This window comes from Labrus mixtus, chromosome 10, assembly GCF_963584025.1.
Source record: "Labrus mixtus chromosome 10, fLabMix1.1, whole genome shotgun sequence".
Lineage (NCBI taxonomy): Eukaryota > Metazoa > Chordata > Actinopteri > Labriformes > Labridae > Labrus > Labrus mixtus.
The window spans coordinates 16,786,150-16,810,300 of record NC_083621.1 but is presented as its reverse complement, the minus strand read 5'-3'; the positions used below and the strand labels follow the sequence as shown (position 1 = coordinate 16,810,300).

The window sequence follows — 24,151 nt, the reverse complement described above, 5'->3', positions numbered from 1 at the left end:
AATAATATTTAATAGTGTTATTGTTGTTATTGGTATTATATGTAAGGCTTCACCGACTAAACTGTCTTCACACAGAAAGACAGGTTAAACCTTATTTTTATTTGCATTTCTTATTAAAAGAGCAAAACATCTATTTTTATAGATAAAAATGCGTCCAAAGAATTGTATTTGAACGTTGTGCAGGTGACACATACAAACAGGAAGCAGCACCAACTGTCAGGTTTTCAAATTAAATCTTTTAAAGTAAAGTGTTACAATTGTACTTTTGATCATAAAGTGCCCAACGATCTTTCTTGATCTCTGACGTTGATCGGCGTTGTCAATCCGATAGGTAAATTCATTAAATATCGGCCCCGATACCGATATTATTTCAGATTGGTCCCATCTCTAGTTTATTTGTTATTGGGCACGCATTCCACTTTACATTTATGCATAAATGACGGATGTGTTAGGAAGGCCTGAAAGAAAGGAAGAGAGCTGCAGGATTTCCAAAAATGTTCCAGGACAGAAGTGAGGATGTGGTAAGAGAGAAGGTATCAAGTCTGTTTGTAGTTCTTGGTAAACAAACGTCATGTTACAGGTGATTTAAAGTTCAATTGAAAAGACAAAGAGCGCTTAGACAAATAGCCGCTGCATCACACAAGAAGAGTCAAGAGTGAGTAATTACTCGAGTCAGAACTTTTGTTTGCGGAGTACAGAATTGTTTGAAAAGACAATCCTACAGGCAGAAAAGAGACTGATGCAATCTCAATAGAATCCATTTACAAAAGCATTGGATCCATACCTGTAAAACTGTGTTCCCTCTATTACTGGCATGCCATAAATAAGTACAAGTATTGCATTGAATTGTGGGAAAATGACTTTATTTCACATAAGGAAATTGGACAAAGGCTGTTTGTGAGAAAATGAATCATTCATGTAACCTTGCATCAGTGTTCTGCAGACAGCTCAGAATATAACTGTTTAAACCGACATTGTACATTAAGTACAATAAATGTCTTAAGAAAAGTGACTGAAATCCTGAAGTGAAAATGTAAACACACATCTTCTGAATGTTAATGGAAGTGCATGTTGAACTACAGGCTCTGTTCAGTGTAATAAAATGCACTTTTACAGTTTCTCCTGCAGCGACATAAAGCCATCACTCACTTTCATAGGCTCCTCGTATTATGGAGCTACATAAAAGCATTTTGTAGCACAAGCAATGAAACACATCACACCGTATAAATCCCAAACCCAAAATAAGTTATTCTGTGTCGCATGGTCAAGTTTTACAGACAAGTCACACCAAATGAAACCTCAAAATTTGAGGTTATGATCTAATAAAACATTTGAATTAAAACAGAAGAGATGTCTGCTCTTTATCCTCTGAATCCTTAAGTTTTCAGAAGTTAGTCAGTCATATCAAACGGGGCTCTTAACTTGGAACTGAACAGTCGACTCACTCTGATTTTAAAGGTCACATATGATCCTCCTGTATTTGAATATGTCTATAAACCCCTCTATTTCAGCCCTGCTCAGAACAGGCTGTTTCTGTGTCTGTAGCTTTAAATGTAAATGAGCTGTGTCTGACCACGCCCCCTCTCTGAAAGGGCTTGGGTTCTCTTGCACCGTGCCCTATTGTTTACGGTGAGAAGGCTGAACAAACACCCAGCTGTGGGAGTGTCACCCACCTGGGGGAGGTGTTACTGAAAATTTCTGAAAAGTGGAGCAGGCAAAAGACGAAGTGGATGGACTTTTCTCATAATAAGGGGGTCTGAAGACAGGTTAGGGACACATATTAGTGTTTGAAACATGGCTTGGTGCATATAAACTAAACTTTATCTATTGTTACAAGTGCTGGTGATAACATGATCTAAAAGCAATATGGCGATTTCTGATGGCCTCCAGACATGACAATCTGAGATGATCGTATTAAAAAAAAAAAAAAGACATGGACTTTGACTTTACAAAGTGGGATGGGATGTGTTTGTTTCCCTGAGCTCCAGTACAAACACTTTTTTCACTTTCATTGTAGAGGTGGTTATTTAAAGGGTGGGGTTTAATCGCTGTCGAAACTAAAGATCAGACTGCAAGTCTGTACATCTCGGTTACGCACAACAACATTCCTGCAGCAGCGTATCTGATTGTCTGCCTGGTTCTTATACACAGAGCTGCATTCAGTCATTGACAAACAAACATATTCACTATGTGTACAGTAGCACACGTGAAATGCTTCAGTAGACCTGGTGCTTTTTGGCTTGGAGATCTGAATCAAGTTAAATAACAAATATAAATTATAGAAATACATTCAGTAAAACAGGTTCTAATTATCTTTGACCCATAGAACCACAACATAGACAAAAGCCATCCAGTCCAACATAACTGGACACACCATACAAAAAGGAACAGACAGATTATTAAGGCACATATTCATTTTTCTAATTTTATCGAAGCGCTGATGAAACCTAAGTAAAGCATCCTCTAAGTACAAGACGTATATATATTTAAAATTGGCATATATGATTTAAAAAAATGCTAAAGTTGTGTTTTACAGGAAAGATATGTGTTTGTGTGTATATATTACAATGTCCTTTGTTTTAATAACTTGATAATTGAATATTGGAACACTTTATGAAGTAGTTATTTTCAATGTTTTTGGGGGTATGGCTTTGCTGAGTTACATTTCGGTTTAATAGAACAAAAAGCAAACTACAATACACTAAAACAATCGATCACAGTTGAAAGCTTTTGATTCAATTAGGTAGTGTAATATGTCACTGCTATTTAAAATAAAGGCATACTTTGTAACTGCTTTGTGCTTTACATAAACATAACCACATAGCTAATAATGACATAATTTGAGTCTCTGCTCATATAATTTCCAACACGATTTCACTCTCCCTTATGTTTGAAAGAGAGAGAAAAATGTTCAACCTCCATGTCAGAATGTTTTCTCCTCTTTGGTTCATAGTCTTCGTTTTCTGAATTCTGAAAAGTCAAAGGGCCATACTGAAATCCCCTGTGACTGTGTTTGACCTGCAGATGTCTTGGGCAAAACAATTTTATCAAGCTCCTGAACACCTTAAGGTTTTTTTTTTTTCTGGTGTTAAGAAGTTGCTCCTCCTAAAACTCCTCCTTCAGCTAAGACGGTTCCAAATATGAGGAAAGAGAATCCTTCCCCTTTTTGCTTTCATGCTGAGGGTGCTGTTCAGAAGGAGTTTTTTATTTTATTTAAACCAACAAAACTTTTTTTTTACATTTTGTGCTGTTTTAGGTCCAGACAATATTTAATTGTCTTCTTCTTAAAAAGGGCAAAGCCGTTCTTATTCATTTGAAAACTCTGCTGTTTACATGTTTACTCAACTAACAGTCTTGTTCCCTCCTGTTTGCTGTATTGATACACCTTAAGGCACATTAGGCATCTGCCATCTGTAGGAACCTTTAAAGGACCTGTGTTCATTAAGGCCGTAACAACAAAGATAGGGACAGAAATAATTCAACATTAAAACAGATGAAACCTAATCAAGCACGTTTTTTGCCGATTAACTCACATGGCACTCACTGCGCAATAGTGAAAAAAAAAAAAAAAAAAACTTGAACCAATTGTTAATTGTATATGTACTAATCTAAATGACATAGGTTAAAGCTATGTGAGTTGCCTCCCTCAGTAAACGGGGATCGAGGACAAAGTTCATAAAAGTACTTCATCAAAGTGACAAACAAGGTTCATGTGTACCAGTTTATAAAAAACACCACAGCTATAAAATAACAGCTAAGGACATTTGTTCCAAATAGTAATCTCCCACATGAAGAACATGACACTTGTTCTTTAGTAAATGACTAAAGATACACACAAAACAAAAACTATGAAATGATTGTAAAAAGAGGAAGGTCCACCATGAGCTGGTGGAGCTCTCTAGAATAATCTCCAGCACTCCGACCTTTGTTTCTCTGATTGTATTTTCACATTTCTTTAAAGTCTATATTCTATATTTTAAACATTCAACAGTTTTATGGCTTTGTAAACATGACCGGGTCTTTCCCACAGGGAAAAATAATCTCACGGCCTGGATTATCATTGGTATGAAGGATAACAGCGTTATGAGGTACGGTAAGAATAAGTTTCTGTGCAGGCACAATGTGGCTGTTTGTTACAAAGTAAACACTTCAATAACAGCATGTGGACTAAGATCCATGACTTTTGTTCAAGAATAACCTTCTTTCAATTGAATCCACGACCTCATCTTAAACTTCAGTGAATTCTCCAGTCGTTCAGAAGTCCCCTTGAAAAACCTTTTTTCTTTTTTTCGTTTTTTGTGCAGATATCCTGACTGACACACAACAGACATGCTGTTTTCTGACCCAAGTAATGACAGTTAGCCCATGCACAGTATGATTTACAGGCAAAGGCTGCATGAGAGAAATATGATGCTTTTTGTGGAATACAAGAGCTCTATAATTGTAACACATCATTGTGTCTTACAGTAGTTTGGGATTTAGACAGCTGCCATTGAAACGTTTGACATCTTGGTGCCAAAAAAATATTATATATCCTTTCTCACTATGACTGGGGATTGTTAATTATCTAGTTTTGGTATTTATGTGCAAAAATTGAGATGTTGCTTAAAATTTCCCCAAGGGGATAATATAGTGTATAATTTCGTAAAGGAAGTACAAAATTATCCTTTTTTGAGGTTTCACTTTTAGCATAGGCACTACATTGTGTACTCTGGTTACATTTCTATATAGAAGACTTACAGTTAGCATTTGGCATGCTGTAACATTAAGCAAATAGTTTTCTACTGCAATTATGATTGACGGTGCAGGACTCCAGCAATCACTGAAGCATTACAAGGCACAATGGCAAACCTGTTCTTATCCCCTGCATTGTTTGAGATACATGTGAACATATTGTATTTGATAGATTGTCTTCTCAGCACTGGCTGTCATAATCTCCAATTAGGAGCTGAAAGGTTTTAGTCATGGTGGACGGCATCTGCGATAGTGAAGAATATGATTTTGTTCTCCCCTCCATCAGGACCTTTATCATCATAGTATCCTCCTCTTTCCAGATCGTCCAGTACTGCAGCGTTACACTGAGCCAGCACAACTTTGATCCCAAGTTCTCCATAATCTTTACGGACTTCTTTGAGAGCGTTTACTCCAGCTGTGTCTAAAAACAAGACGGAGCTGCAGTCAATCACCAGGCTGCGTAAGCTGTGTGACTTATTATTGAGCATCAACGTTACAGTCGCACCATCTTCAGCCTTATCCTCTTTATCCGCCGCCTCCTTCTCCTCAGACTTCACGTTTGGGACTCCTTTGCCCTCTTCCAGCTGTTTGTTTTTCTTGTTGAACTTAATACGTCGGCTTTTCTCCTTCACAGGATCAAGCCCGACACACCTGTACAGAGATTTTTTGAACAGTGTCTGGTTTGCGTAATAAATTGGAGCGTCATATCTAAAAACGGCCACTCCAGGATGTGTTCGGAGGCCGTGGTAAGATGACAGGTCCTCGTAATGCTCCCTGGTTGAAGCACAGCCGAGTTCCAGGACCTGGGCCTGCTGGGTTCGGCCCAGGACGCAGAAGGCTGACACCAAAACCCCCACGAGAAGACCCAGCTCGGTGTTGACCAGCGCAGAGGTTGCCATGGTGGTCAACCAGATTGCTGTATCGACGCGGTTGATGCGCCACATGCGGGGAACGTCCGTGAACTTTCGTAAAGCTCCGCGGAGGTTAACCACGATGATGACAGCTAACACACATCTGGGCAAGGAAAGGAAAATGTTAGCATCAGAAAGTTCATGGAAAAAACGCAATTAATCAGATCAGCTCCATGAAGAGTGACAGCTACTGTTAATAAACATGAGATAACAAGTCCTCACTTCACACTCATGGCAGTAAATTATTTCCAAAGGGCAAGTCTTTGTTGCGTTCTGGGTGTGTTGTGGCCACCAGAGGTTACCTTACAGTCAAGTGTAACTGCTGGGACAAGTCATGTAGGCTAGACAGCCCTAACCAGTTTCCTTTCTGTCAGTTGCTCTATAATAACTAAATGTGCAACTGCTGCACATGAGTTATTTGATTTTTTTAGCTGGATTTTCTTATTCTATCACTCCTGTTAAAGTATGTTAATTTACTGTTTTTTAAAGTCTAAACTGTAACATATCCAAAGTTAAGATTGAAGGTTGTTAAGATTGAAAGTACAATGTTTATAGAAGAAGCTTAAAGTGCTAAATGGTTTTGTTAAACTTACTTTTGAAGGGAATAGAAGAGCGGGGCGATAACCAGCAGCACCAGCAGCAGGACGAGGGAGGTGACCAGCCCAGACACCTGAGTCTGGCACCCCGTTGACTCCTTCACCAGGGTCTTTGTCAGAGCAGCGCTGGTGGTAAAGCAGCGGAAGAACGATGGCAGGATGTTGCAGAAGCCAATGGCGTACATCTCCTGGTTGGCATCAACAGTGTAACCATGCTTCTTGGCAAACATCTCAGACAGTGAGACGGTGATGGCGAACCCTACGATGGCAATGGAGAAGGCGTCCACAGCCACATTGGGGATCAGACGCCACATGGGCATTTTGGGAGGGAGGAAGCCTGTCGGGATGTCACCAGCAACTCCGGATCCATAATCAGCATTGAAGTGACCAAAATGAGAAGCCAGTGTTGCAATTATCACAACAAAGAGTTCAAAGGGAATTGGAGCCTGGGTAAGGAAAATGAAAAAGACAGTTTTTAGATTAGTTTAAATCGGAGAACATTGCTTTTGAGAATGTTGCTTTTCTAGCATTCTAACCAGGAGGGGTAACAGATGCAAAGTTTGGTTGGATGGGAAGAACATTTTGCATAAGTAAGAGTGGATACTGTCTATGGCAACTTTTTTAGGGCAAATCGGGCTTGGATTTAGCTTAACTTTCCAATCTTAAATGTCCCAGATGAAGGGCAACATCGTAGGACAATTTGGTATGCCGCAATTCAAGACTCTGGTTTGGGCCAGATAGATTGATTTACTTTATTGATCCCAAACTGGGAAATTTACGAAGTTTGGGATCAATAAAGTAAATCTATCTATCTATCTATCTATTATGGTTACTAGCTACTAAGTCTGCAATGTGAAAATGAACCTTTAAGTATAGTTGCCCTTTATCTCTATGAACAGGTGAGTGTAAATCATTGCAGAATGTGATGTTGAAGTACAAACTCTTTGGTATCAGAAGTATTGTGGTCTCCGTTGGTAGTCGGAGCAGTATTGACGAATTAGGTCTGAGCAGGCAATCCAGTGCAATCCCAGAACTAGCAATCATCTAATAACAATTTATCTATTTATGTATAATTTGTTTGAAAAATATTTTTTTTCACGAGTGTCAATAGTTATCTGGTAATAGCTTTGGACACATAATATTTCAAGGACAAAGTTGCCTGTCGGTTTGTTTTGTAAGAACAGAGGACCCGAGGATATTCCAACCTGCATATCTGGTGTCGGTTAATCTGATATCAGATGGTTAAATGTGAAAGCATAATATTGGCCATACCATCACATAAGTAAGCAATTAAAGATGTTTCTACCCCTTTCTTATTCATATAAAACATTTTTTCCTAACCCCAAGATTTTGTGATACAAGGCACAGAAAATGGAAACTGTCTACAAAGTGCACTAAATGTTGAAGTAAAATGTTCTACAATCTGTCTCTCTACCTTTAGCTTGGATTTGAAGCGATCGTTGAGCTCCTTGGTAGGTATCAGTGTCAGCAAACACACCAGACTTGTCACCAAATCACAGATATTGGTGTTTCCCAGGTTGATGATTATGTTGTACCAGGTCTTAAACAGAGTAAACCAGCCCTGGGGTCTGGGGATCTTTAGACCCAGGAGGTACTTGAACTGGGAAGTGAGGATGGTCAGGGAGGCTCCTGTAGCGAAGCCGCTCAGAAGGGAGTCTGAGAGATAGACAGAGACAAAGCCTACCTGTAAAATACCCATGAGCACCTGGGAAAAAGAGACAAGCAGGTGTCAAACTGAAGGCAGGATACTTTATATCTGCAGATATTGCAAAAGAGATATTGTATCGTTTAGACATTTTTACAATAAAATGACATTCAGTGGAATATTTTGAAATTGCTCCAATAGATTGCCACAACCAGCAGCTGAGTTGTCCAACAAGATCTTAACTCAGACATTTTTTTCTTTAAGAGTAAAATAAGATAACCTTACAAAGTATTTTTTACCTTGCCAAACAAAGGAGTTTATGGTCTACCACTGACTTGATCAGTTTGTTTGTTTGTGTTTTTGAGTGGATCCAAACTTAACATTAACGAATACCAAAGTCACTTTAAAGTACATAAAAACTGACCAATCCACGTGGCGATAACATGGACACTCTTGTTCTGTATGGGCAAAATGTATTATTTTCTCAATAGAGTCAGGAGGCTTTGCACAGAAAGAGATAACGGTTGTTTCTGATTTATAAGAATAATATTACAATTGCAAAAAGGTCTAGTCCTTATTCAGGGGATCATTTCAGTAATTTAGTCAGAGGATTTGAATAACAACCTTACCCTGTCACTGCCAAAAACATGGACTTTTAGTGAACAAAATTTAATAGGTTGCATTTGTCTCAGGGGATTACATGGCATTGGTTCTAGCCTTGTTGTAGCTGCAGAAGAATCTACTGGAGCAAATCATTTCAACCTTTTGGTCATTTACATCAACATGTGCATGTAAAAGTAGGGCCAAGCTTAAAAAAATTCTTCTTAAATCACGGTGGTGGTCCGTTTCATTGGTCCGTTTCATTCATTTGCACATCCCTGTTCACTTACCTGGTAAACTCCAGCAGTAAAGGTGACTGTAGCGGCCACTGTGATTGCATAGCAGCTTCTGTCACACTCCATCCCAACGCTGCTGTTCCCCTGACCACCCAGCAGGATCCCGCTGACGTTACCACTCATGCTAGTTTGTTCTGTGAGGTATCCTGCCAAAGCTAACTCCCTATCAACAACCTGACCTACGAGCAGGCAGAGCACCCCAAAGATCCCCACTGAGATGTGTTTGGAAGTGCCTAAGAGAGTGTAGATGATGGAGGCGAAAAAGGACGTGTAGAGACCGTATATGGGATCCTGACTGGCCAACAGGGAGTACGCTATGGATTGCGGGACCAATAGGATGCCTACAATAAGACCTGACATGATATCTCCCAAAATCCATTCCCTGAGCTGGTAGTGAGGCAGCCACTTCAGAATCGGCACAAAGCCAAGTAGTTTGGATTTAGCTTTCTTTGGTGTGCAAGAGCAGAATTTCTTCAGCCGACGCGACACTTTGGACTTGCAGGTTTTGTCCGTGTCTTTCTCCACTCGTTCCAGTATGAGAGGCTGCATCTGGCCGCTCTCGGCTCCGTCTTCTGCTGTTGCGCGGAAGTCATCGCCGAGAGTCATGATCGAGCTCTTACCTGTGATGATTTACAAAAAGGAGAGCTCAGCGATTCAAGTAGTCATGCAAACTTGATCTAAAATCATGACATGTTTTTTTTTTTTTTTTACAGGCAAAATAAAATTAACTTAAACAATAAAACTTAAACAACTCATGCTTATCTGTGAACCTTTTGCACCTGACTACAGTAACAACCACATGACACTTGTCAGGAGAGGTGCTATCTAATTACAGGTCAATGGGTTCGGGCCTAATTTATCAAACGCCTAGAAACATGGCCTACTCTTTATGCTACGTCATCATGCATAAAGATACTTCCCCTTATTCATACACTTTAGCTCAGTGACCCCTTGCACAGAAAAGTGTTTTTTTACTGTTGACTTGACCTTTCACAAACCTCAACTTGAGTGATATAAGTTCAAGGTTTAACACTGGGCCTAATAAGATAACAAACCCTCTAAGAAAGACCTGATTAGCTTCTGTTTAAACAACATTAAAATGGCTTAACTTTAATGGGGAAATGGTCCTTCAAAAGTGGTGGAGAAAGCATTGATCATTTAATGCAACAACAAAACAATAAACAAGCTTTCAACTTAAGTGGGTTAGATGTCACAGATGTCTCATCTTTGATAAGTCAAAACCATGTCTACTGGAAGTTTGCTTTAAAAGTCAAATATAGCCCCCTTATATTGCCCCCACCATGCCACTTTTTACCAACTACATCTCTTCCAATTTATAACATTATCAGGATTTCAGTACTGTCAGCTTGCTTTGTTTCCTTACAGTCTGATGTGTAGTGCTGTTAAGGAGATTATTTGTCCTGCCTACGGGCTACTTAAATGCAGACAGTTAATAATAGGAAGCTGAGTAGCCTTAAGTGACAAACATCCTATTAGTGTAGTTACTAACAGTCTGTTTGAGCTAGTTTTGTTTCACTTTGGTGACATAAAAGAGCCACAAAATGCACATAAGAGCCCCTCTGATTCTGGCCAGCTGCCGATGTAACTCCTCAGTGCAGGAGCTGCCAACGTTGCATTAGCGGACCTGTGAATGAGCACTATTGTAAACAAATTGTCAACGTGGATACTTTAAAAAAAAAAAAAAAAAAAACTTGAGCCAACAGAAGTTAAAGACAATTCGCGTTAAAGTTCACTCCCCCATTGAGAAACTGTTAATTTTATACAAATGTAAAGTAACGTACCGGAGCTCGAACAAGCCGTACTTTACTTCACGGTGACGGCGAGGTGTTCAGACGGCCGAGGCTTCATTCCGCTTCAAATTCATTTTACACCCGTCTCTCTGTTGCTTCGTGCGTGATGACGTTCAATAGGAAGTGTGGTGTACGTCACTAGACTTTCGGAGACAGAGATTCACTGTAAAGCAAGATGACTCACTTTATCGCAAAATAAGACACCGCTTTTGAAAAATAAGAAAATATATGAAGATATGTTCATGTCAAATTTGGGAAATGAATTGTCATAGCTTATTTAAAAAAAAAAAAAGAGAAATCAATTGATACATAACAACGTATACAACAATTATGAAGTATAATTATTTAAAGATATACCTTTAAATGTAGCCTATCTTTAACTTTTACAGAAATTACTAGGTTGGATAATTGCATTGAACTTTGCCCATTTTAATTAAAGGTGTATTGAATGTTATTTTATATTCATGAAAAAGGAAATATTGTACAGTAGGAAAAAAAGAAGGTTGCATAATAGATTATTTACATAAAGGAAATACAAATACTGAATTTATTGCAAAGGAACTTTCAAGGGCTTTTCTTTAATTAAGGAGCTTGCCTCAGAAATAACTGAATCTGTTTAATCCTTGTTACATCCTTGAAAACATATTCACAAACACACATAGTCCTTTACAGCTACCCTTAAGTGTCCCAAAAACAGAATGCCAGTTATCACAACTTTAAAAAAAAAATCAAAACCTAAAAATCTATACATATGGAGAAAAACAGAGATAATGTAAAGTATCTTTAATGTTTGAATCTCTACATACTCAATTTGAAGCTTTACTACCACTCCTGTCTTAATTTTTAACCTAATGACTAACTGAGGCTATGTCGTGATGGTCATAGCATATCCAGGAACAGTGAGCGCTCTGTTTACAATTGGAACTCTTCGTTTTCAAACAGTCATGGATTGACATCACACAAGTGAAAGCAGCTGTACAGTGGGAGGAGTGGGGAGATTTTTTGGGGGGGAGGGTTTGTTTTCTTATCAGCAGTGGTGTTCCTTCTGTTCGAGCTGTTTGTTATTTTTCGTCTCAGATTCTAGAGAGAGGGTGTGAAGGTGACTGATGTTTGTAGTTAATCACCAGAGGCGGGCCGCTCATGATACAATATGGCTCATATGTTGAAAATTGTGACATTTTACTGACACTTCTCCGCTGCAGATAACCTTTAAATTAAAAGCAGAATAACTGACTATGTTTGAATGAAATATTTCCTGTTTTATTTCACTGCTAACTTACCTTTAGTATGTTCATTCTATAAAACTGTATTTTTTTTTTTTTTTTTTTTTTTAATTTTTCAAGCCCTCTATTAATGTTAAACTTAAGGAAACAATATATTTTAGTTCTAACAACACAGTACAGTAGCTAGGTCTGTGTACTGGAGGTTTCGCCAGTTCAAGTCCTGGTCTGAACCTATAAGTATGAATTTGGTCTGGTTCCTGGAGAGTTGCCAGCTCACTTCCCGAGCACAGAGGTTCCTTTGAGCAAGGCACCAATCCCCAACTGCTCAGGTGGTCTCTTGTGTAAAGCCCCCTCGCTGTGACATCTCTACATTTGTGCATGGCCATATGATCCTGTTTGTGACTGTGTAAATTCCTGGCCTATAAGTGTGTAGCATGTTCAAAAACAAACAAAAACAGAGTGAAAAGGAGAATTTCCCCTCGAAGACTAATGTATTAAGTGTGTCTTCTTCTTTTCCTTCATCTTTTTCTTTTCTTTTTTTTTCTTGTTCTTATCCTCTTTTCTCTTTCTTCTTTTTCTTCATCCTCTTCAACCCAGTGCTAGATGAAGTTATGGGTTGTCTGTTTTTTGGGGGGAATTTAAGTTTAGCTCTTCATAAATAAAAATCCACAGCTACCTTCTCCTGAAGTTCTGATGTCTAACTCAATTATATTATATAACTATGTTATTGATGACAGGATGTGTGATGAATACTTTTAGGATCTTTTTTTAACTGGCAGAGGAAGAATCGTCTTTGACATCAGTTTTTAAGGCGACAGTGAGTGACTATTTTATTCTTCAATGATAGACTCAGGGTGAAATGACACTCATATGTCTCCTGATGTAAACTCATACGATGTTATCAGGGATGCTCAGTGGGTGGACATTAAACCATTGTTTTCTAGTAAAGATCTAATCAAAATTAGGAAATTGTATGTGTTATTAATATTTCAGATAATAAAAATAGATACAATTTTCTCTGTCAAGTTTATTTTAGCTTGCTAGTTACCATAGCATTTAAGATTTCTGGTCCTCTGAAGTCCAAAACTAAAACTACATCCATGTTGAAAATGTATTTTTCTGAATACTCATCTCCATGACATCGTACAGGAAAACACACAGTTATTGTGTTTTATATAGTGACATAGAAATGAATCCCAGGTTGTCTCATTACACCATGGACTGTATCATAATCCCAGTGTTGTAATAGGATGCAGGCTTATGTTCACACATGACCATTTAAAACCATCTCTGTAATCTCTTTTCTTTTCTCAGACACCTGCAGAGGTGGTTAGCAGGACAGAGGGATTAAACACTTTGCTGCGGACAATACACAGACTTTAACAGGTAGGGCTGTGTGTGTGTTTTATTTTGTAAAAATGTATTAGATCTGTCTGAAACAGGTGTGACCTGGACAGGGCGTAATATAGAGTAACATGTGCTGGAAATACTTCATAATGAATGTTAGAAATGTTATGAACAAGCTCTGATCTGAAAACTAGGAAGGTCTTGTCAGCTAGGTGGGTGAATCGAAACTTGCTTTGAGTAGATATTGATAGTGGGTCGTTGCCAGGCTTTGTTTGGGCTGAGCTCTTACGTTTCATTCTCTGAGCATCAACAGGAGAGGCAGTTGACGCGTGTCACACCCTCTGTTGATTGCGAGCTGAAAATCCAAGCTTAAAAGAGTCTGAATCCGAAACTGCCAGCAGAACAAGCTCTGATCTGAAAACTAGGAAGGTCTTGTATTGACCTCAATGACTATAAGCAAAGACTTGTCTCATTCTCCTCCAGCCTGAAAACGGCCAAGACAACATATTATCAGAACAAGATATGCAATGCCACAGATACAAGAATGTTTTCTGCTTTTAACTCACTGCTTCAACCACCTCCTCCTCCACCCTCCGATCTGTTCACACCAGACAGGTTTGCCTCGTATTTTATTGAAAAGGTTGCAACCATCAGTAACCAGTTTTCTGAGCCTGACCAACTCAGCCCAAAGGCACCAACCAAAAGTGCCTCACTCGACTCATTCTCCTCTCTGACTGAGGATGAAGTCTCAAAGCTTGTGCTAGACTCTCGGCCCACCACCTGTTCTCTGGACCCAATACCATCAAGCCTCCTGCAGACCATTTCCTCTCCACTTAATGCTGCACTTAAGCATATCATCAACTCCTCTCTGTCAACGGGTGTGTTCCCCACCGCATTCAAGCAAGCTCAGGTCACCCCTCTGCTCAAAAAACCCACACTAAACCCAGCCCAGGTTGAAAACTACAGACAGGTAGTACAGGTCTCTGGTTTCTCTTCTGCCCTTTCTGTCAAAAATACTTGAGCGCACAGTCTTTAAGCAAGTCTCTGAGTTCCTGTCCAGAAACGATCTGTTTGACCCAAATCAGTCAGGCTTTAAGCGGGGCCACTCTACTGAAACTGCACTACTGTCAGTAACAGAATCGCTACGAGCTGCCAGAGCTGCGGGTCAGTCATCAGTTCTATTACTGTTAGACCTGTCTGCTGCCTTTGACACAGACAACCATCAAATCCTCCTATCCACGCTCTCTGAACTTGGCATCTCAGGATCTGCCCTCTGCTGGTTTGTGTCCTACCTCTCTGGGCGATCCTTTAGTGTCGTGGAAGGGAGAAGTGTCCAAAGCGCACAGCTTATCCACAGGGGTACCTCAAGGGTCAGTGCTTGGTCCCCTTCTCTTCTCCATATACACAAGCTCACTTGGTTCAATAATCCGCTCTCATGGCTTCTCATATCACTGCTATGCTGACGATACCCAGCTCTTCCTGTCATTCCCACCAGACGTTGTTACAGTCTCTGCAAGAATCTCGTTATACCTTGCTGATATCGCTAAATGGATGAATGAACGCCACCTTCAACTCAATCTTTCAAAGACTGAGCTCCTTGTCATCCCAGCCAGTCCCTCTATGCAACCACAGATCAATATCCAGCTTGGTACAACCAAACTCATGCCCACAAAGTCTGCCCGGAACCTGGGTGTCATGATTGATGACCAGCTAACTTTTAAGGTTCAAGTAGCCTCGATTGCCCGATCATGTCGATTTGCCCTTTTCAACATCAGGAAGATCAGACCTTACCTGTCAGAACATGCTACACAGCTCCTGGTACAGGCTCTTGTGATATCACGCATCGATTATTGCAACTCTCTACTGGCAGGTCTTCCTACAGACACTATCAAACCCCTGCAGATGATACAAAATGCAGCAGCACGACGTGTCTTCAACCTTCCTAAAAGAGCACATCACTCCGCTATTCATCTCATTACTCTGGCTCCCAGTTACTGCTCGCATCAAATTTGAAACTCTGCTGCTCGCTTACAAAACAGCGACAAAAACGTCTTCTCCTTACTTTAACTCTCTCATCCAGGTGTACACTCCCTCCCGCCCACTACGCTCTGCCAATGAAAGTCTGATCCAACCTTACAGGGTCCCTTCTCCTGTCGCCCCCCGGTGGTGGAATGAACTTCCAAACTCCATTCGATCTGCAGAGTCCCTCTGCACCTTAAGAAAAAGCTAAAGACCCAGCTCTTTCATGAATACCTGCTAACTTAATGATGATGGTCTCGATATTATTGATGATGATGGTTGTGACGATGGTTTTTGTTTGATAAACAACGACTTATAAGATGGTTTCTATACTGATTAGAGCTCTCAAGAACTGCCTTCAATGTTGTGCTTTGCCTCTGTGCAATGCCTGTCAGCACCTGTGTGTCCAATCGGACTCAAAGCTGATCGTTTGCTCTTACTGACATTGTTCCCTTTTTTCTAGATCCTTGCTTGTGTTGTACTTACTCTCTGATGTATGTCGCTTTGGATAAAAGCGTGATAAAAGTGAATTGTAGAATTTTAGAATGAATGTATATGCTTTGAATTTCCATCTGGATCAATACATTTTCTTTCTATCTCTAATTTGTTGTTGTTATAACTCCAGGTAATTTGACTTAAGGGATAATTTACTTATCTTTAGACTTTAGAATAATTTCGGCTTTACATGAATACTTAAAATTCTGTAATTTTGCTTGTATCACAACATTTTTGTGCAATAAAAGAATAAACATTGACTTTTTATAGCAAACAGTTAAGATTAAGATACAAAGAAATACGCTTTTCAATTCAACAGAATGCAAACCTTCTGTAGTCTTTTACCTGTATTTGCTTCTGTAGTCTTTTACTGTACTCATATTTCATTAGAGAAGTGATGAAGAAGCCATGACAGATATTATACATGCTAAGAAAAAAGGTCTTAATTGAATTAAACTTTCAATCTTTAAATGTTGGTTTAAAAGAAAAGAGCATCTGAGAGCAACAGGAGAGAGACAAACAGAGTAATTAATTCATTTATACTGTCAAAAAACTATATAAATACTACGATTATATTAGTAAAACTCCCACAGAGAATAATTTACAGCTTCATTTAACGTCTTAGGGTCTTTCAGCTCATTGTTTTGGTACAGCTAATTTACTGTACTGTTCACCATTCACAAGTCTGTGTACACCGCAGTATCCCATATCATCTCCATGATGTGTTTACTTCATGTCAGACCTTTAGTTTCATAGATTTTTCTAACATTAAAGTCTCCTCTCTCCTTCTCCGAAAGTCAACGGACCGAAAAAAAGGACCTCTCATTTTTTAACCTGCATTTCCAACCATCCCTATCCAAACATTGCTTCCATCCTTTTCAGATTGTTTCCTTTCAGCAGCAGCCATGGTGGATGCAGCGGCAGCAGAGCAGTTCCTGGATGCCAACCCGCAGTTTGCAAAGCAGTACTACGACATCAACTTCCGGCCCAAAGTCATCTCAGACCTGCTGGACAACAACAGGAAGGCGGCGGTCGACTTCAGCAAGTTCCACGACCTGACAATGGTGGAGGAGAGCGAGGTCCTCTTCGACCTGGTGCGGGACATCCAGGACAACCTGCAGATGGAGAAGTCCGTCTTCAACCTCATGAGACACCTGAGCTTCATCATGAGGGCGGACCGCATGAGCCTCTTCATGTACAGACAGAGGAACGGAGTCGCTGAGCTGGCAACCAGGTCACCTTCAAGTTTAAAGAGTAGATATAGTTTGTAGTTCTTTGCATATTTCTTTACATTTCAGGAAAGTACATTGTGAGAGCAAAGCATATGAAACTTAATATTTTGGACAAAAATCGTTTTAAGAGAAATCTTCAGGGACCCATAATGAATGAACACAGATTTTTTTCTTTTTTTACTGGCACACTACTTCACATTCACACAGTTCCAAACACTCACATTTGGCAGATAAATTAAATCCTAAAGGGAGTGTCTGTGGAGTTGTCCGTCTATTTTGAAACTCTTCATGTCAACACAGCTCCTCTCTTTCATGCCAACCAGAGCAGCTCCAGTGGTGACTGGGGATGTATTTAGTTAACCTGACAAGTTTCCAGTCACTTCGTACTTTAGCTATTGTGAACGTACAAAAGTAGGTACATAGATTAAATATACAAACCCCAAAATGGGCATAATATGGGCTCTTTAAATGACACATCACACTGTAATTAAACTGTTGAATCTTTACTTCCAGGTTATTTAATGTCCACAAAGATGCAGCCTTTGATGACTGCCTGGTGGCCCCTGACAGTGAGATTGTGTACCCGTTGGATATGGGCATTGTGGGCCATGTGGCGACCTCCAAGAAGATGGTTAACATTCCTGTTGTGTCTGAGGTACTCACTCAGTTTGTTTTCTGTTTGTTAAATGTTTACTAGTGATATAGCACAAGCATTATAACCACATTAATACATTAAACTATGTTCTAAATCTGTGTTGACCTACATTTAATCAACGCTTAAATGGGAAGTTTGGCAAAAGTTTCCTCAAAATGAATTTCACGCTTTTACTTCCTTTTGCAGACAACACATCCGACTCATTATAATCAACATGAAAAATCTGAAAAACAAGAAACAGACAGACAAACAAGCACTTCTCTTGATAGTCTAGGGGACTTCCCCCTCTCAATTACTCATACATTTAATTATTATTTTTTTTTTTAAAGGCAAAATGTTCCTTTATTCACGTTAAAAAAAAAAAATTCCCATGATTAGTTTTCATCTGCCGTCCCATTGCATGATGTTTTAAGATAATCCTAAAACATAAACAAAAGTCATATACAGCAGGTAAAAACAAGCTTCAATAAAAGTAAAATATTAACAAAACAGTTTCACAACAACATCAGAACTCAAATGTCAAATAAATAATTTAAAATACAAGTTTTTACATACTGTCAATATGACTATATCTTTACTCCAAGTAGACGTACATTTATCCAGTGCAATTCTCACCAAATTCGATCTTGTTTCCCCTTTGAGAATTTAACCATTTCACCCAGTCTTGTTATTTCCACCTGTTGAATTTTACAAAATCATTCCAAGCCTGATAAGTGGTGATATCCATTAGGTATAGATGGCCAGAAGAAACAAATATCAAATAGAAATCCCCTCCTGGGAAGTAACAGTCTCCCCTGTTATAAAAACAACAACATTGAAATCTTAATATAACTATGTGATCAGTGGATCAGAGTTTCTGTTTAACCAGAGATCTACTGTTACTATATCCCTGTGTGACCACCAGATGGCGACCTGCTGCCACACTATCCCTTCATCTAATTCCCTCCTACCAAAGCCAGCTCAATCCCATTAAGGCTGATTCCTTTGACATTTGAAAATGGCTCATTCCCATGAACATTTCAAGTTTGTCATGCTACTGCAAGTTCACTACCTTTGCTCCCACCGCCTCCGTTCTTCCATCCTACCCAAGGCTGCATAGACTGTTACTGTGACATTTACACTTAATAAGGCAGCAGCCCACTCGGCATCACTGATGGATTTACAAGGCCTCTTCTGTATCAGTTGAATCATTTCCTTTCATGGTAGATTAGAAACCCCGGCTGCTGATTTACCAACAGAACAGAGCCGGGTCGATTGTTCCCATTTGGTGTTTTTTAACTGTCGGTTCTGCTGCCAGGCCCGGCCGGTTACGCCTTCGCTGCGAGAACAAACATCATCGTGCCGTTTTAAAACCCTCTGTCCGTCACGCTGCACAAACACATGAAAGCACGATGGGAAATGTGGCGACTGGAAAGATATCAAAGACTCCAAGCCTCCCCAGTCGCAGCGAAGGAAGAGCTAATGTTTCCATATAATTGCTTGGCTTTATGATGCTAATGCACCGAGGGCGGCCTTTCAGAATAATGCAGAGACTGGGAATCACTGCCTCTCTCTGCGCTCTGCTTCCATCGCAGACCAATCCAGAGCAGGCCGCTCAATCAGTCAGGATTCTTGTAGCTGGATAGGGATTATGTTTCACTGGGATTATGTGGCGAGGCCTCATTTCTGCCCCTTCTCCCTACACTGCCTTCTCTCAAATGAATGAAATTATCACATCGTTTACAGACCAATAACTCGGCCCGTTGTTTGAGGTGTGCTGACTGGAGGGGTGTGCGTGTGAGGAGAGGGTCAGTGCAGTGGGGGAGGTTTGCAGATGAAGCTGGTTAATCTGTCCTGAATTAGAGCGATCCCAGATTACTCCCAGAGGTCACACAGGCCCTGAGCCATTTTCACAGACTCAGCACTGCAACACACCTTTAATCTGCTCCGATACACTCTATTGTTGCAATTGGAGCAGAAACTCCCTGAGATCCACTTAATGTGTCATAAACCGAGAAGCTAAATTGGCCGGGGAGGAAATTTAAATATTTTAGTTAACATTTTCTTATTGATTTAATATGAAATAATTGATTTAGATACATCAACTTCTTTATTTGCACTTACAATGCATCTACAAGTTTAATTCCATGCAATTCTGGGAAGCACTTAACCGTATTTACATTGATTAAAAGGGAATTAATATCTTCCCTATTTCTTTCCCTCCTATAAAACTTCATACATGAATAGTTTACCTGAAAATGTAATGTCTGTTTTTTTTCCATATGAAAACACAATTTGTGCTTGGATAATGCTTCTAAAGTGTAGTCTGCTAAAGTTTAGAGCTGCTGAGTAAAGGTCAAAGCAAAGCTTCAGCTGAGGATAACAAGCAGGATAAAAAACTTCTCTGGGCTTTAGGGGGACAAAGGTCGCCCAATAACAAGCTGTCAAACTGGCCAGATCTTAGAAAACGGGGTTATTTGTAAGCTGCGTAAGGCAACGGTTGAATCGGCTACTGTGCTGTGCAGATCCTGGATCAGCCTCGCCTCTCTCTGACTGATTTTCTTCCTTCATTTCCTGCCTCTGCTGCAGGCTGACAGACTAATACAACTCAAGACTCCAAAAACACAAAGGAGGATTAACTAACTTAGCTTGTGGTGATGACGACTGCTCAAATCTCATTACTGTTGCTCAAACTGGTGCATAAATTCAAAATAATAATGAAGACTGACACAGGGCAGCCTCATACTTCAGAGGAACATGCTGCAGCCTACTCTACTGCAAAGGCATTAAACCTCTGACGCTCTGTATTCTGCAGCTCCATGATTTAAGAGGGTTCATTTTCTGCTGAGATGTCTTTGCTTTGCATGCAGCAGCTGTTTTTTTTTTAAGGTTTCTGAGGCTGAAAAATGAAACTTTAATGATGCACATGTTTAATTTTGTGGAGTTTTTCCTCCTCTGGGTGAGCGTGAGGTTGGTAAAGGAGAAGATAACGCAGTAAAAGCATTTTAAAGCCTGATTGCTCTTGCCCATTAGCTCATTGAGACACATTGCAATTAAGTCCCGCCCACGCAGGAGAAACATTGACTTTGTGCTACATAACTGTTTCTCCTGTCTCCTCCATATGGCAAAAAAACAATCAGATATACCAACAGGTAGGAGGAAATTAAGACTGTTAAGCATGCAATGTGAAAACTGATCCTTTGAAGAGACAAATGAGGATACAGGCAACCAGATTAGAGGCATCATCAGGAAGATTGTGAAAACTTTGGCATGCTGCTCGTCAGTCATTTCGCCAAGCAAACTGTAGTTGTTGGAGCAAAGCAATTCAAGAGTTAAAAAACTATACTGTATATATTCAGGTCATTCTGTAATATGATTAATGATAAATGGGTAATGTAAAGAGGAATGGAACTTCTTTAGGGTGAGACATGACAAAGGGTTCCTTTGTGACATCTAATTAACCGGACTTCTTTCTGCTGATTGATATGATTACAGCTAGTCCTTGGGAGGTTGATGAAAGCTGTTTCCCTAGCAACCGACTGCTCTTCATAGTAACAGTTTGTTTTTCTTCACAAAGGCATGCTCTCAAGGGATAGCAGATTATTGCTATGTGTAATTGGCCAATCAGATACGGGCATTTAACACAGCTGTGTATAATATGGAATATTTATAAGAAAATAATGTAGGGATGCAGGACACTGATACAGATTGACACTGATACAGATTGACAACATAGAGTTAGTAAAAAAAATAAAATAATAATAGTGTGGCAATATTTTCCTTGTCCTGTGCTCTTGGATTTCAGAGTATGAAGCCATAGCTATGCCTGGGATATATTTTCAACCTGTTTCCCCCTTTATAGTTTGTTCACTGAAAAACTTTATATTTTATATCCTGCGTAGCACATCAACAAAGTTAAAGTACTAGAACCCAATCATCAATGTTTATTTATTTTATTAATCATGTAAGGAACAATAATATATGATGAAATATCATTGTTCGACTTAGAAGCTCCTAAAAATCGGTCAAGCCAACAATAACTTACTTCACTTTTCAATCTGAATATCAGTATAAATGATGCTTCTCTCTCTCAAACTGTACCGACTCATTGATTCCTTACCTGACCCTGACTTCTATGTCTTTTCCTTTCAAACCGAAAAGTAAGAGTCCAAACTTGCCTTACCCAAATCTGTCACCAATTCTGTTCCCCTGAGGGTCGCTCTCTGCAGGCTTCCGTTCCTCCTTTGTAGTTAATGAGCTGCTCTTCTTCGGTTTCTCCCCCGGAGGAACGCAATTGATGACCCCTGCTGCACAGGAGGAGCAGTAGGTGGAGTGCAGTCAGAAAGGGGCCTTCAGTCTGTGGATAATGGAGAGCCTTTGCTAGCAGCGTTTACAGACAGAAGTAGAGGGGAGTTTTCATCAAAGCCTGAGTCTAGAAGTTTGGAAGGGTGCAGGGCAAAGAGTGGGCAATTAAATACAGTCCTAAACTCTACCTCTCTCTTTGTCTTCATAGAGCCCTCATTACAGTGACTTTGTAGATGAGCTGACTGAGTATCAGACCAAGAACGTCCTCGCTGTCCCCATCATGAACGGTAAAGACATGGTAGCCGTCATGATGGCCGTCAACAAGCTGGACGGGCCGCACTTCACTGCCAAGGATGAAGAGGTAACAACTGTTGCACCCTATCCTGGAAGTCCACCCAAAGCACTCTTTATTTCAGGATCAAATTTGACAGCTGTGTAGATCACTTTTCAAGACTTGTTTCAAAGTGCACAACCAATTTATGTCCCACTTCAGATTGAATATGTTATCAATTCACTGACTTTTATCATGCATTGGAAACTTCCCTGAACTTTCTCTGGAGGAAGTGGGCTCCCTGGTTCAGGACAGATATCCAGACAAATCTTTACAATAATCATTTGTGAGCTGTTGCATAAAAGACACATACAACCATGATAAATATACTTTTGTTTGATGTCAAATTTTTGTCACTACTTGCAAAACTTTGTCAAAGTTTTTACATTATTTTTCAGCTTCAAAAGGTTAAGTTCAAGATATGCATGCATGGAGTACTGACATGGACAGTATGCCGGATTCTGCCGACTGTCTGGGAAAATAAGGCTGTTCTTGACTAATGATCGTGGTCATTCAGAACAGATTCATGCAATGTCATCCACATGAACTTTGAGTTATATTGGTTTCATCCAAATATGGAACGAATTTAATGAATCTTTACTGATAAAAAATACATTTGAGAGAAAATGGAGCTGGCTATTTTGATATATTTGTAACAATGATAGGATCAGTTTCTCAAAGTGCTTTTCAAAAAGCTGCATGTGACACTATTTGCACTGGTCCTCCTCCTGTGTTGTGTAGAAGCCAGAAATAGAAATATGAGAGGCATTCATAATCTCCTTCTTGATTTTCATAAAGTTTAGGCCTAGGTAAGGTTGACTGAAATTCCTGAACAGCATTAAGTATGTTGTAGTTTTCCATCCAACTGAAACAACAATGGATAGTTAACTCTCTAAGTTTGTCTTTTATTTGTGTTTGTGTCTCAGCCTTCCCAATTCTCTGTCCTGCCTTAGCAGCTGTTGTACAAGTTGCCTATACTCAACTGATACATTGCAACCCCAATCTTAAGCCTCCCAAAACAAAACTTACACTTTGTTGAAGCCGGAAGGCGAACATTTTTCGGGCCAAGAGAAACCTATCAGAGAGAATTTGGAGTGAGAGATTTCCAGTGTGTGCAGAGAATTGGCCACCACAATGAGAGAGTCACAAGGAAATGATAAGCTGAAGAATTACTGCCAAAATAATAAAAAATGTGAAGCCAGTCAGATGTGAAAGCTGTGAAATGATTTTCTAAATCAAAGTTTGCACTTACCTCACATTGCATTAATCACTTGACATTGCCGAGCCAAAAGTTTGAGGTCTTTGAATCTGGCATACAGAGGGAATCCAATAGTCATTTGGATTGAAAATAGGATATCTACCCTGTGAAAGGTTTCACCTGCTCTGACGGATGGCACAAAAAGGTCAAAGTTATATTGAATACTATGACGCTTATTGTTAGGCCTTTGCAACACCAAAAAAGAAGCATAACCACATCCATCACATTAAGCAGCTGAGAGGGTGTGCTGTCTTCTTTCAGACCCTGAACAAGTATCTCAACTTTGCTAACCTGCTCTTGAGAGTTTTCCACCTGAGCTACCTGCACAACTGTGAGACCAGGAGGGGACAGGTGAGGCTGCAGAGCATGCACAACTTCATCAACTTTTTTCCTTTCATATCTAAATAAGCCTTGTTTCTTTTTTAAGATTACATTTGAGTGTAATGTTGGGCTCTGTGTTCTCCATCTAACCTTTCTAACTCTCAGATCTGATGCCTCTTAAGAGTCGGTTTGGAAAAGCAAAAAAAAGGTTCATGGATCCACTTTTAAGCTCTTGATGACGTCAATATATGGCAGAAAGGAAGACAGAAATAGAGATGGAAAGAGAGTCAGGCAATAAGCCAGATGTATTTGACAAGCAGACTCTTAAAGGACAAAATGTAACTAATTATAATGAAGCAAGATACTCTCAAC

General features: G+C 39.7%; 2 protein-coding genes across 2 annotated transcripts in view; one reads left to right on the top strand and one right to left on the bottom strand.

Annotated features, from left to right (window-relative positions):
- Positions 1-849: 849 nt before the first annotated feature.
- On the bottom strand, positions 850-10,757 carry slc26a2 (solute carrier family 26 member 2). The gene is made up of 5 exons (XM_061048560.1): positions 10,606-10,757; positions 8,798-9,423; positions 7,677-7,967; positions 6,239-6,687; positions 850-5,748 (listed from the first exon to the last, which is right to left on the bottom strand). Exons 2-5 carry the CDS (start codon positions 9,407-9,409, stop codon positions 4,959-4,961), a joined length of 2,142 nt encoding a protein of 713 aa, XP_060904543.1. The 5' UTR covers positions 9,410-9,423; positions 10,606-10,757; the 3' UTR covers positions 850-4,958.
- Positions 10,758-13,101: 2,344 nt separating this feature from the next.
- The window catches only part of pde6a (phosphodiesterase 6A, cGMP-specific, rod, alpha), a 36,193-nt gene continuing 25,143 nt past the window's right edge, over positions 13,102-24,151 (top strand). The window contains exons 1-5 of the mRNA XM_061049136.1: positions 13,102-13,223; positions 16,581-16,932; positions 17,444-17,585; positions 22,078-22,230; positions 23,720-23,826. Of these exons, the coding sequence (XP_060905119.1) occupies positions 16,604-16,932; positions 17,444-17,585; positions 22,078-22,230; positions 23,720-23,826 (731 nt within the window). The 5' untranslated portion in view covers positions 13,102-13,223; positions 16,581-16,603. The remainder of the gene's footprint in view (positions 13,224-16,580; positions 16,933-17,443; positions 17,586-22,077; positions 22,231-23,719; positions 23,827-24,151) is intronic.